This window comes from Nerophis ophidion, linkage group LG07 (assembly GCF_033978795.1).
Source record: "Nerophis ophidion isolate RoL-2023_Sa linkage group LG07, RoL_Noph_v1.0, whole genome shotgun sequence".
Taxonomy (NCBI): domain Eukaryota; kingdom Metazoa; phylum Chordata; class Actinopteri; order Syngnathiformes; family Syngnathidae; genus Nerophis; species Nerophis ophidion.
In genome coordinates this window covers 76,247,233-76,259,383 of record NC_084617.1, presented here as the reverse complement: position 1 = coordinate 76,259,383, position 12,151 = coordinate 76,247,233, and the positions used below count along the sequence as shown (strand labels likewise).

At 42.2% G+C, this 12,151-nt stretch overlaps 1 protein-coding gene across 1 annotated transcript in view; it reads right to left on the bottom strand.

The window, feature by feature from the left end:
- The window catches only part of galnt9 (polypeptide N-acetylgalactosaminyltransferase 9), a 206,271-nt gene that overhangs the window by 67,389 nt on the left and 126,731 nt on the right, over positions 1–12,151 (bottom strand). The window contains exon 6 of the mRNA XM_061907126.1: positions 2,541–2,658. Coding sequence (XP_061763110.1) covers positions 2,541–2,658 — 118 coding nt within the window. The remainder of the gene's footprint in view (positions 1–2,540; positions 2,659–12,151) is intronic.

The window sequence follows — 12,151 nt, the reverse complement described above, 5'->3', positions numbered from 1 at the left end:
CTTTGGCATGTGTTGCAGCCATGAAATTCTAAGTTAATTATAACTTGCAAAAAAAATAACGTTTATGAGTTTGAACATCAAATATGTTGTCTTTGTAGCATATTCAACTGAATATGGGTTGAAAAGGATTTGCAAATCATTGTATTCTGTTTATATTTACATCTAACACAATTTCCCAACTCATATGGAAACGGGGTTTGTATATATGTTTTTTTTTCCTTCTTTATTATGCAATTTGCGACGTATACTCCGGAGCGACTTATAATCCGAAAAATACGGTAATTGTATGTAATGTAGCTTTCCCATGTAGTTTTGATTGTTAAAATATGCATACCTGTGGTAGTGAGACTAAATATGACCTGCTGATCAACCTCCCCATCCTGTTTACTCACACAAAAGACCAGCGGCCTATTTCCCGGAGGCTCTCATCGCACTGTAAATTATGAATACCTTTTAACCTTTCTGTATGGGCCCGCTCTTTCATCAGCCCCCTGGTGTCATAGCGCGTTTGTGCAGACTCCGTTATTACCAGCCGCTCTGGCTAATTGCTTCACTTGTTCTTGTCAATCAAGCGCATCTCAACTGGCACCACCTCTCAGCTGAAGTCAAAATGAGCCGCCGGAGCCACGCTGTTCCGAGCGAAGAAGCCCTGCACTCATCAGAAGCACATTTATTCCGCCTGTAGCTCGCTTGCAGCACACTTTCTGAGATGTGTTGTTTTTTTTCATTTTTGCACAGTCAGGACACAGCGCAGAAAAACGTGATTGTATTTTTGTTGGCTACATTAATCAAAAGTGTCCGATAAATAGTCATATTTAGAAATAAATTACAGAGGTGCCGAGCTAATGGAAAAAAAAGCAGCATATCGCAAGTTCAATATTGTTGGTTTAACCTAATTCAGCAGGTGTTGCGGATTTGAGCTTCTGTGTAATTCAGGTGCAGAGTTTGTCAGCTACATGAAAGTGTCTGAACTAAGTGAAAACTCTGCGAACCACAGAGCAGGGGTCATACTTGCCAACCCTCCCGAAATTCAGCGCCTCTCCCGAAAACCTCCCAGGACAAATTTTCTCCCGAAATTCAGGCAGAGCTGGAGGCCACGCCCCCTCCAGCTCCATGCGGACCTGAGTGACGTGTCGACAGCCTGTTTTCACGTCTGCTTTCCACACAATATAAACAGCGTGTCTGCCCAACAACGTTATAACTGTAGAATGATCGAGGGCGAGTTCTTGGTTTCTTATGTGGGTTTATTGTTAGGCAGATTCATTAAAGTCCTCCCAGTGCGGTAACAACACACAACAACAGCAGTCATGTTTTCATCTGCCGTAAAGCAGTTCGTCTGCCGTAAACAGCAATGTTGTGACACTCTTAAACAGGAAAATACTGCCATCTATTGTACATGCATATGGTTAGAAAAATAGGGACAGAGAATAAAACATGGATGGACAGTTCAACCCTTAACTCAACAAAGATAGATAGGTGTTATGTGTGTGTAAATGTGTAAATAAATGAAACCTGAAATTCAAGTATTTATTTTATCTATATATATATATATATATATATATATATATATATATATATATATATATATATATATATATATATATATATATATATATATATATATATGTCTTGATTGGATTATCCAGAGAATAGTGCTCGATACAGTGGTAGAGCGCAATATGTAGGTGTGGGAAAAATCACAAGACTACTTCATCTCTACAGAACTGTTTCATGAGGGGTTCCCTCAATCATCAGGAGATTTTCTCCTGATTTTCTCATGAAACAGTTCTGTAGAGATGAAGTAGTCTTGTGATTTTTCCCACACCTACATTATATATATATATATATATATATATATATATATATATATATATATATACATATATGAAATACTTCACTTGGTGTATTCTAGATATAAATATACTCCTCCCCTTTAACCACGCCCCCCACCCCCCACCTCCCGAAATCGGAGGTCTCAAGGTTGGCAAGTATGCATTAAATATGTATTTTGATATATGTTTTTAACAGCAAATGGGCCAAAGTCAGTGAGTCTCAGTTGGAAAAAATAATTAATTGTAACATTTTTCTTTTAATAAAAAATAACCAACGGGTCCCACAGACCCGAACAGCACACAAGGGATCATAGACAAATCCTTCCAACAGTCCACAAGGGGGAATACTTGTAGACTGGATTAGAAATACATCTTTTGCCATACCAGTCCTGAAACCTTTCTTCATTTGTGTTTTATTTAAACACAATCTGCTATGTCTTCAGCAGCTGGGATGCAATCTGCACATTAAAAAGTCATCTCAATGAAAAAAACCAACCCTTATTCATCATGTTGAGAGTTTTGTATCACGCAATGTTTGGATGAGGTTTGCATTGTCCGTCTTTACTTCTGGAAGCTGCCACCCTTACCCCATTCTACTTTTTATTCCAGTCAAAATCATTTCACTGCTTTGATCGCAAATTTTTCCATCAAAGCTTCCTCCAAGACTGAATTGATTTCAAGTAAACTTGGAAGAAAATCCAACCTTACCCGCATGCCGAGCTCAATGTTCTCTCCTCCGTAGACCTCCATACCAGGGTCCAGCAGACCGATCTCTCCAAAGTAATCACGATCTACCACAAAAGAGCAGCCAATCATTGCAGGCGTTCTGGAAGAAGAGAAGACAGACAGGATTTGAGTCTCATTGTGCTAAAAACCTTCAACCAGCGGATCCTCCGACCAAACCTGTCGAGACTTGGACTTGGGCTTGAATTGTTTTTCCGATGCACAGGAAAATTGGCACGAGCGAGACATGAATATGGTACATTTTTATTTATTACTAACACTAACAAACTACAACAAAAGGCGCGCACAATGGCGGTACAAAACTAAACCAATAATTCAGACAAAACACGAAGCCAGAACTAAAACAAACCAAAAACGTACGTGGCATGGACAGAATGTTTAAACAGCATGGCTTGGCATGAATCGAGTAGAGGAATATGAAAAGTAACCAGGATGACTTGCTGGCAACTTCCGGTTTAAATAATAGTCATGATAATTGTAAATTGTTTAAATAATAGTCATGATAATTGTAAATTGTTTAAATAATAGACGTGATAATTGTAAACAGGTGTGAGACATGAGGACGAGGTGAAAACTAATCAGTTGCTATGGTGATCAAACAAACAAGGAAGTGCAAACATAGGAACCAATTGTCCAAAAAACAAAACAAAACACGATCACATGTGCGTGGCAAAACCTTTATGTTCTAATATTGATTCTCAAATTAAAATATTGATACTTACGTTATTTCAGATAATGGACAATATATCTTTAACATGAATACAGTGTAAAGTACCAAAACCATTGTGATTTTGTCTTAATGAGAAATGATGAGTAGGAAACATACTGTACTATATTGCTCTGTTGCTACAGAGCTCCAAACTTCATGCGACCTTCCAATTAGCCCACCTACAGTACGCAGAGAGCTTCATGGAATGGGTTTCCATGGCTGTGCAGCTGCATCTAAGCCATAAATCACCAAGTCCATTGAGCCACCCATCCAAATCAGGTGTGCTAGTCACTTGGCCCGATGTATCAAATCAAGCACTTTGTCATGAAGACTGTTTCTACAAACATTTGCGAAAGAATGGGCCGCTTTCAGTGATTTCCAGCGTCGAACTGTCATAGGATGCCACCTGTGCAACAAATCCAGTCGTGAAATGTCCTCGCTCCTAAATATTGCAAAGTCAACTGTCGGCTTTTTTTATAAGAAAATGGAAGAGTTTGGGAACAACAGCAACTCAGCCACCAAGCGGGAGGCCAGGTAAGCTGACAGAGAGGGGTGAGCGGATGCTGAAGTGCATAGTGCAAAGACTTTCAGTTGCTACAGAGCTCCAAACTTCATGTGACCTTCCAATTAGCCCACCTACAGTACGCAGAGAGCTTCATGGAATGGGTTTCCATGGCTGTGCAGCTGCATCTAAGCCATAAATCACCAAGTCCATTGGGCCACCCATCCAAATCAGGTGTGCTAGTCACTTGGCCCGATGTATCAAATCAAGCACTTTGGCATGGAAACTGTTTGTACAAACATTTGTGAAAGAATGGGCCGCTCTCAGTGATTTCCAGCGTGGAACTGTCATAGGATGCCACCTGTGCAACAAATCCAGTCGTGAAATGTCTTCGCTCCTAAATATTGCAAAGTCAACTGTCGGCTTTTTTATAAGAAAATGGAAGAGTTTGGGAACAACAGCAACTCAGCCACCAAGCGGTAGGCCAGGTAAACTGACAGAGAGGGGTCAGCGGATGCTGAAGTGCATAGTGCAAAGACTTTCAGTTGCTACAGAGCTCCAAACCTCATGCAACCTTCCAATTAGCCCACGTACAGTACGCATAGAGCATCATGGAATGGGTTTCCATGGCCGAGCAGCTGCATCTAAGCCATAAATCACCAAGTCCAATGCAAAGCGTGGGATGCAGTGGTGTAAAGGACATCACCACTGGACTCTAGAGCAGTGGAGACGCCTTCTCTGGACTGATGAATCACACTTTTCCATCTGGCAATCTGATGGACCAGTCTGGGTTTGGATGTTGCTACATTTCAGACTGCATTGTGCCCAGTGTGAAATTTGGTGGAGGAGGAATTATAGTGTAGGATTTTTTTTCAGGAGTTGGACTTGGCCCCTTAGTTCCAGTGAAAGGAACTTTGAATGCTCCAGGATACCAAAACATTTTGGACGATTCCATGCTCCCAACCTTGTGGGAACAATTTGGAGCGGGCCCCTTCCTTTTCCAACATGACTAGGCACCAGTGCACAAAGCAAGGTCCATAAAGACATGGAAGACAAAGTCTGGTGTGGATGAACTTGACTGGCCTGCACAGAGTCCTGACCTGAACCCGATAGAACACCTTTGGGATGAATTAGAATGGAGACTGAGAGCTAGGCCTTCTCCACCAACATCAGAGGAATAGAAGAATGGTGAAAAATTCCTATAAAAACACTCGGCAACCTTGTGGACAGCCTTCCCAGAAGAGTTGAAGCTGTAATAGCTGCAAAATGTGGACCGACATCTTATTAAACCCTATGGGTTGGCAATATAGAGTATTTTAAAGGCTGTTTCCTGCACAGTTGTCATGTTGCTTTGGTGGAGCACCGCTTTTCTTTTACTTGCGTTCTAAATTCACGTGACTGAATACGACCTATTGAGGATATTATTTTATGGAGTGTACTTACTCCCGGCATCTTTCTTGCATGAGGAATATCGCAACCCACTTTCAAGAAGAAAAACATCACAGTTGGGTACACTGAATAAATAGAGTGCTTTTTATGGGTCTTTGTCCCAGAGCACTTAAGTGACCTGGCAGATAAAAGTGTTAAAAAGTAAGCCCGGGGACTGCAGTGCGAGTGGGTTACCCCACTTTTGTCCAGAATATTATCCAACATGCTGACCCGACGTCACTTGTGGGTTTTGTTGTTTTCAAAAGGACCAGTTGTGGTTTTAGAAGCCATTGCCAAAAGTATTTGGCCACCTGCCTTGAAGTGCCATCCAATTCCTAACCCATAGGGTGCAATATAAACACACTCCACAAGGATGCGGAGTGTGTTTATAGGAACTTTCCACCATTCTTCCAAAAGTGCATTGGTGAGGTCACACACTGATGTGGGTCAAGAAGGCCTGGCTCTCAGTCTCCGTTCTATCCATCCATCCATTTCCTACCGCTTATTCCCTTTTGGGGTCGCGGGGGGCGGTGGCGCCTATCTCAGCTACAATCGGGCGGAAGGCGGGGTACACCCTGGACAAGTCGCCACCTCATCGCAGGGCCAACACAGATAGACGGACAACATTCACACACTAGGGACCATTTAGTGTTGCCAATCAACCTATCCCCAGGTGCATGTCTTTGGATGTGGGAGGAGCCTATCCCCAGGTGCATGTCTTTGGAGGTGGAAGGGGCCTATCCCCAGGTGCATTTATTTGGAGGTGGGAGGGGCCTATCCCCAGGTGCATTTATTTGGAGGTGGGAGGGGCCTATCCCCAGGTGCATGTCTTTGGAGGTGGGAGGGGCCTATCCCCAGGTGCATTTATTTGGAGGTGGGAGGGGCCTATCCCCAGGTGCATGTCTTTGGAGGTGGGAGGGGCCTATCCCCAGGTGCATGTCTTTGGAGGTGGGAGGGGACTATCCCCAGGTGCATGTCTTTGGAGGTGGAAGGGGCCTATCCCCAGGTGCATGTCTTTAGAGGTAGGAGGGGCCTATCCCCAGGTGCATGTCTTTGGAGGTGGGAGGGGCCTATCCCCAGGTGCATGTCTTTGGAGGTGGGAGGGGCCTATCCCCAGGTGCATGTCTTTGGAGGTGGAAGGGGACTATCCCCAGGTGCTTGTCTTTGGAGGTGGGAGGGGCCTATCCCCAGGTGCATGTCTTTAGAGGTAGGAGGGGCCTATCCCCAGGTGCATGTCTTTGGAGGTGGGAGGGGCCTATCCCCAGGTGCATGTCTTTGGAGGTGCGAGGGGCCTATCCCCAGGTGCATGTCTTTGGAGGTGGGAGGGGCCTATCCCCAGGTGCATGTCTTTGGAGGTGGGAGGGGCCTATCCCCAGGTGCATGTCTTTGGAGGTGGGAGGGGCCTATCCCCAGGTGCATGTCTTTGGAGGTGGGAGGGGCCTATCCCCAGGTGCATGTCTTTGGAGGTGGGAGGGGCCTATCCCCAGGTGCATGTCTTTGGAGGTGGGAGGGGCCTATCCCCAGGTGCATGTCTTTGGAGGTGGGAGGAAGCCGGAGTACCCGGAGGGAACCCACGCATTCACGGGGAGGACATGCAAACTTCACAGAGGAAGATCCCGAGCCTGGATTTGAACCCAGGACTGCAGGAACTTCGTATTGTGAGGCAGACGCACTAACCCCTCTGCCACCGTGAAGCCCATCTCCGTTCTAATTCAACCCAATGGTGTTCTATCGGGTTCAGGTCAGGACTATGTGCAGGCCAGTCAAGTTCATCCACACCAGACTCTGTCATCCATGTCTTTATGGACCTTGATTAGTGCACTGGTCCCTAGTCATGTTGGAAGAGGAAGGGGCCCCGCTCCAAACTGTTCCCACAAGGTTGGGAGCATGGAATTGTCCAAAATGTTTTGGTATCCTGGAGCATTTAACGTTCCTTTCACTGGAACTAAGGGGCCAAGCCCAACTTCTTGAAAAACAACCCCACACCATAATTCCTCCTCCACCAAATTTCCCACTCAGCACAAAGCAGTCTGAAATGTAGCGTTCTCCTGGCAACCTCCAAACCCAGACTGGTCCTTCAGATTGCCAGATGGAAAAGTTTTTTTCATCAGTCCAGAGAAGGCGTCTCCACTGCTCTAGAGTCCAGTGGTGATGTCCTTTACACCACTGCATCCCACGCTTTGCATTGGACTTGGTGATGTATGGCTTAGATGCAGCTGCTCGGCCATGGAAACCCATTCCATGAAGCTTTCTGCGTACTGTACGTGGGCTAATTGGAAGGTCACATGAAGTGTGGAGCTCTGTAGCAACTGACTGTGCAGAAAGTCTTTGCACTATGCACTTCAGCATCCGCTGACCCCTCTCTGTCAGTTTACCTGGCCTACCACTTGGTGGCTGAGTTGCTGTTGTTCCCAAACTCTTCCATTTTCTTATAAAAAAGCCAGCAGGTAACTTTGCAATATTTAGGAGCGAGGACATTTCACAACTAGATTTGTTGCCCAGGTGGCATCCTATGACAGTTCCACGCTGGAAATCACTGAGAGCGGCCCATTCTTTCACAAATGTTTGTAGAAACAGTCTCCATGCCTAAGTGCTTGATTTGATACACCGGGCCAAGTGATTAGGACACCTGAATCTCATCATTTGGATGGGTGGCCAAATACGTTTGGCAATATAGTGTATGTGAGTATGCAAGGGGTCTAAATCTTACCACAAAAAGCAGATACAAGTACAAAAAAAAGTTTAAACTATGCTATATAATTGATACAGATTTTTGGAGTGATCTCAAGAATTATCCGTGAGTCGCGCACCCAAACTATATGAAGTGAAGTGAAGTGAATTATATTTATATAGCGCTTTTTCTCTAGTGACTCAAAGCGCTTTACATAATGAAACCCAATATCTAAGTTACATTCAAACCAGTGTGGGTGGCACTGGGAGCAGGTGGGTAAAGTGTCTTGCCCAAGGATACAACGGCAGTGACTAGGATGGCGGGAGCAGGAATCGAACCTGCAACCCTCAAGTTGCTGGCACGGCCACTCTACCCACCGAGCTAAACCGCTCCTAGTAAATGCGTCTAACAAAATCTGAATCGCTCCCACTGCCCTCGCCTTTTTTTTTTCTTTTTCTAGTCCTTCACTCTCACTTTCCTCATCTACAAATCATTCATCCTCGCTCAAATTAATGGGGAAATCCTCGCTTTCTCAATCAGAATCGCTCTAGCTGCTGGTGGCCATGATTGTAAACAATGTTCAGATGTGAGGAGCTCCACAACCCGTGACGTCACGCGCACATCGTCTGCTACTTCCGGTACAGGCAAGGCTTTTTTATTAATCACCAGAAGTTGCTAACTTTATCATGGATGAGCCCGATGTTATTTTACACATCAAAACAGATGAAAACTTGGAAAAAGCATGAAAGCCTCCAACAATCTGCTTGTATCTGCTGCTTTAATGTCTTTAATGTCCTCTGTGTTCTTTGATGTTTGATGTTTCCCTCTTACACACATGGAAGAGGGATGTGTACTATGGCTATGAGTTGTTGTTGTTGTTGTTTTTTTGTTTTTTTTTCCCTTGGCCTCAGTCTGCACCCCCACTCCAGGGCCTAGGCTAAGACCGATTTTTTAATTTTATTTTAATCTTCTATTTTTTCCCCCCCCCTTGTTTACCTGTATGTCATCTTTTTTGTAAGGGGTGCTGGAAGCCGGCAGACCCGTCAGCGATCCTGTTCTGTCCCCCTGTAATGTTTGTCTGATCTTGAGTGGGATTGTGCATAAAATTATAATTTTCCTGAAGGAACTCTCCTGACGGAATAAATAAAGTACTATCTAACAAAGCCAACCCCAAATCCTCCACACGACACCTCCGCTCCAAACAAGCTAACCTCCTCCAAACTCCACAGACAAAGCTACAAACTATGGGAGACCGGGTTTCTGCTCCGCTGCTCCCAGTCTGTGGAACGCTCTCCCTGACCACCTGAGGGCACCACAGACTGTGGATGCTTTTAAAAAAGGCTTAAAAACCCATCTTTTAAAAAAAACCCTTTTTATAGACATGCATGATGGTTCTGGCTATTGTTTTATATCTTATTTATTTTTATAATCTTTTTATTGTTATTATTATTATTACTATTTTTTATTTTTATTTTTTTTTTACACTGTGGCACTTTGAGGTTGTATGCTCAACGTGAAGTGCTTTTTTACAAATAGAATCTATTATTATTATTATTATTATTAACTTCTTGGTGTGTGGCTGGGTCAAGGAAATTGGTTAGTGTCAGTTTATTTGGAACATGCAAACAATTGTCTTGTAGTATTTTCAGCTGTTTCATTGCAGAATGTGCAGAAAGGAATAGGAAGAAGCAGAACTTATTTATTAATGCAAGCCCTTTTCGTATCAAAGCAGTTTTAACCAACTTGTTTGTTCTCTATTTGTGACACAACATTGAATAAATAAATGAATAAACAGTAAGTAAAAAAATAGTTAAGGTTGTCAATGATTATTCGAAAATCAAATTAGTCGTTAGTTGCAGCCCTCGTTTCTGCAGTGCAGTGAATTATATTTATATAGCGCTTTTCTCGAGTGACTCAAAGCTCTTTACATAGTGAAACCCAATATCTAAGTTACATTTAAAGCAGTGTGGGTGGCACTGGGAGCAGGTGGGTAAAGTGTCTTGCCCGAGGACACAACGGCAGTGACTAGGATAGCGGAAGCAGGAATCGAACCTGGAACCCTCATGTTGCTGGCACGGCTACTCTACCAACTGAGCTATGCCGCCCCCATTCTAAAACAAATGATAGAAATAGGCCTGAGAATGATACTTTAATGCGGATATATCGTATTTCCTTGAATTGCCGCCGGGTATATAGTATGCACCTGCCTTGAATTACTGAAATACTTCCCAAAATAATTAGCGCATGCTTAGTATTACCGTCTGGTCAAAGTGGTGACGTCACGACTGACACTTCCTCTGTCATCATTTTCAAAATGGAGGAGGCTGATTTCAATACCGGTAATTTAAAATCGCATTAAGAGAAGAAAATTAAGAGCTATTCAGTAGGATTTAAGGTCCAAGCTTACATCACACTCAAATTTTTACTGCATACCTTTGGTAAGTGCAGGAGTGATAAGAGTTTTTAAAATAATTAGCGCATGCTTACTTTTACAGCATGCCAGGAGTGAGAAGAGGTTCTAAATTAAATGAAATTCATTCAAATTGCCCTCATTTAGCTAAAGAAACAGCGGGGAAAAGAATGAACAAGGAACTAAAACTATTTATAAAACAAACACCGAACAGTGGTTGGAATAACATGCCACTATGACTGTAAATAGTTATTATGTCCGTTAAAGCATTGTTCTCTGTCATACACGTTTTAAAAAAGGAACAAGTATTGTTAGAAAATTAAAAAACCTTGCAAGAGGACGCCGACATCTTTTAATGATACGTTTCCCTTTCAGATCAAACCCGTTGAACTTGAAACAAACAAACCCCTGGGCCGTGACCAACGTCTGTGAGTAATCATGAGAATGATTGTGAGACGACTGTATATGTGCTTTTTATTCCTGGCCTTTCCTGCTGATGGTGTTCATACAAGCAGAAAGGGCATCCTGCACCTTTTAAATGACCGCCCAGCTTTGGTTGTTGATGGGCAGAAACCTTACGGAACAAGTGGGGGAATGATTTCCAATAGAAATCCACGCAAGCGAAACACTTTAGCCTTCAGGCAATGTGTCTCTGCGCCGCTGCTAACGGAGAACATGAAGCACTTCTGCATCGTCTTATCTGACTTATTTTATTATATGTGCAAATGTTGAAGTCAAACATGATTTGGAGAACCACATACGACAAATACACTAAGGGGTCTGCAAACTACGACCTGTGGGCCACATACGAGTGTTCAAAATCCAGTCCAGGAGAAGTTCAAAGTAAAAAAAAAAAAAAAAAAATTCCATAATGAGTAAAAAAATGAATCCAGGTTCGTTCCTGGTCCGCCTGCAGTCCAGACCTGTGTCACATGGAAAATGTGTGGCGCATTATGAAGCGTAAAATACGACAGCGGAGACCCCGGACTGTTGAAGGACTGAAGCTCTACATAAAACAAGAATGGGAAAAAATTCCACTTTCAAAGCTTCAACAATTAGTTTCCTCAGTTCCCAAACGTTTATTGAGTGTTGTTAAAAGAAAAGGTGATGTAACACAGTGGTGAGCATGCCCTTTCCCAACTACTTTGGCATGTGTTGCAGCCATGAAATTCTAAGTTAATTATTATTTGCAAAACAAAAAATAAAGTTTGTGAGTTTGAACATCAAATATGTTGTCTTTGTAGCATATTCAACTGAATATGGCTTGAAAAGGATTTGCAAATCATTGTATTCTGTTTATATTTACATCTAACACAATTTCCCAACTCATATGGAAACGGGGTTTGTATATATATATATATATATATAAATATATATATATATATATATTTATATATATATACACACATATATTTATATATATAGATATATAGAGATATATGATGTACATATATATATATATACACATCATTTATGTATATATATATAGCCAAAATTACAAATGTCTCAAAGGGCTGCACACACACACACACACACACACACATATATATATATATATATATATATATTTATATATATATACACACATATACAGTATATATATATATATATATATATATATATATATATATATATATATATATATATATATATATATATATATATATATGTGTGTGTGTGTGTGTGTTTGCTCACATGTGCTTTCTTTTTATTTAGACTTGCCAAGTTGGTGCTTTTACAAAAACAGTTGTACCAAAAATGCATTTAAAAAAAAATCAGAAACCAGATAACATATAAAAACCCCAAAAACCAGTGAAGTTGTCACATTGTGTAAATGGTAAATAAAAACAGAATC